Source organism: Mus pahari, chromosome 20, assembly GCF_900095145.1.
Source record: "Mus pahari chromosome 20, PAHARI_EIJ_v1.1, whole genome shotgun sequence".
NCBI lineage: Eukaryota > Metazoa > Chordata > Mammalia > Rodentia > Muridae > Mus > Mus pahari.
In genome coordinates, this window is record NC_034609.1 from 9,402,435 (window position 1) to 9,404,357 (window position 1,923).

Consider the following 1,923-nt stretch of genomic DNA (forward strand, 5'->3'; position numbering starts at 1 on the left):
AGTTCAAATCCCAGCAACCACATGGTGGCTCACAACCATCCGTAATGAGATCTGACTCCCTCTTCTGGGGTGTCTGAAGACAGCTACAGTGTACTTGCATATAATAAATAAATAAATAAATAAATAAATAAATAAATCTTTAAAAACCGGGCGTGGTGGTGCACGCCTTTAATCCCAGCACTTGGGAGGCAGAGGCAGGGGGATTTCTGAGTTCGGGGACAGCCCGGTCTACAGAATGAGTTCCAGGACAGACAGAGGTACACAGAGAAACCCTGTCTCAATCCCCTCCCAAATAACCCCCAAAACAAACAAACAAACAAACAAAACCCAAAAAAGATTTAATACAAAGTAAGCCCTGCCCACCTGAAAAAAAACCACAGCTAACAAATAAGTCTGATGAACCTCAGCACTCAGGAGGATGAAGAGGAAGACCAGAGTTTGAGGCCAACCTGGGCTATACACTGAGACCCTGTCTCAAAACAAGAATTATACCGAACAAACGATGGGCTATGTAGGCAGACATCAAGTACAGGATAGCAAACAGTTGGAAAAGCAAGCATATGATCATATACAGTGACCCTGCAGCATTGACTGGCACAGTGGCGCCCAAAAGTGGCCGTACCTTCCACATACTCCATGACCATGCAAAGGTGGCGCCGGGTCTCAAAGGAGCAGAACATGCCGACCACAAATGGGTTCTCTGCAAACGTGAGGATGTCGCGCTCCACGAACGCCTGCTGGATCTGGTTGCGCAGGATCAGGTTCTGTTTGTTGATCTTCTTCATGGCGAAGCGCTGCCGCGTGTCCCGGTGCCGCACCAGGTATACAGCCCTGCGGGGGAAGAGAGCGAGGACCGGCCGTCACCTCCGAGACACCCGGCCTCCGCCACCCTCCCCCGCCAGAGCCCCGGGTGGCTCACCCGTAGGCACCATTGCTAATGAGCTTGATAGTGTCAAAGTCACTTTCACCGGGAGGTTTCTTGGCCTTGGAGGTGCTGCTGCGACCCTGTGGGAGAAAGTGTAAGACCACCATCATCATCACACCTTTACATACGGGGAAACTGAGGAACGGAAGGGAGTAAAAACTCCTTTATCCAGTTAGCACAGTGAGAAAAGAGGACACTTGAACCCAAATATTCTCTGCTGTCATATTTTCAACTTCTGCTATTAGGAAAGATAGAAAACCTATAAAATGGCTAGTCGCAATACATGTATGAAATGTTCCTAGAAGTTGGCAGCCGGCAAGGTGGCTCAGTAGGTAAAGGGGCTTGCCACCAAATCTGACAACCTAAGTTCAATTGCCAGGATAAACTTGTAGATGGAGAAAACTGGCTTTCTCAAGTTGTCTTCTGATCTCCACAAACGTACACATAATATATATAAATAAATTTAACATACACATACATGCACACAAACAAAATTAATAGAGGTATTAATAAACATTAAATCAAAATTACCCAGGAATCAATAACTACGCCTAAGGATTGAAAAGGTGGCATACATATTAATTCCAGCACTCAGGAGGCAGAGGCAGGCAGATCTTGGAGTTTGAGGCCAGCTTGGTCTACAAAATGAGTTCCAGGACAGCTGCTAGGGCTATAAAAAAAAAAAGAAAGAAAGAAAGAAAGAAAAAGAAAAAGAAAAAGAAAGAAAGAAAAAGAAAAAAAAGTGGCAGGCAGATTTCTGTGAATTTGAAGACAGCCTGGTCTACAGAGCTAGTTTCAGGACAGCCAGGGCTACACAGAGAAACCCCATTTTGAAGCAAAATGAGGGCTGGAGAGATGGCTCAGTGGTTAAGAGCAATGACTACTCTTCTGGAGGTCTGGAGTTCAATTCCCAGCAACCACATGGTGGCTCACAACCATCTGTAATGGGATCTGATGCCCTCTTCTGGTGGCTCTGAAGACAGCAACAATGTACTCAT

At 46.0% G+C, this 1,923-nt stretch overlaps 1 protein-coding gene across 1 annotated transcript in view; it reads right to left on the bottom strand.

Moving 5' to 3' along the window:
- Positions 1 to 1,923, bottom strand: part of Mast1 (microtubule associated serine/threonine kinase 1) — a 27,620-nt gene that overhangs the window by 11,624 nt on the left and 14,073 nt on the right. Inside the window, exons 11-12 of the mRNA XM_021219986.2 lie at positions 920 to 1,005; positions 623 to 831 (exon numbers count right to left, since the gene is read on the bottom strand). Of these exons, the coding sequence (XP_021075645.1) occupies positions 623 to 831; positions 920 to 1,005 (295 nt within the window). The remainder of the gene's footprint in view (positions 1 to 622; positions 832 to 919; positions 1,006 to 1,923) is intronic.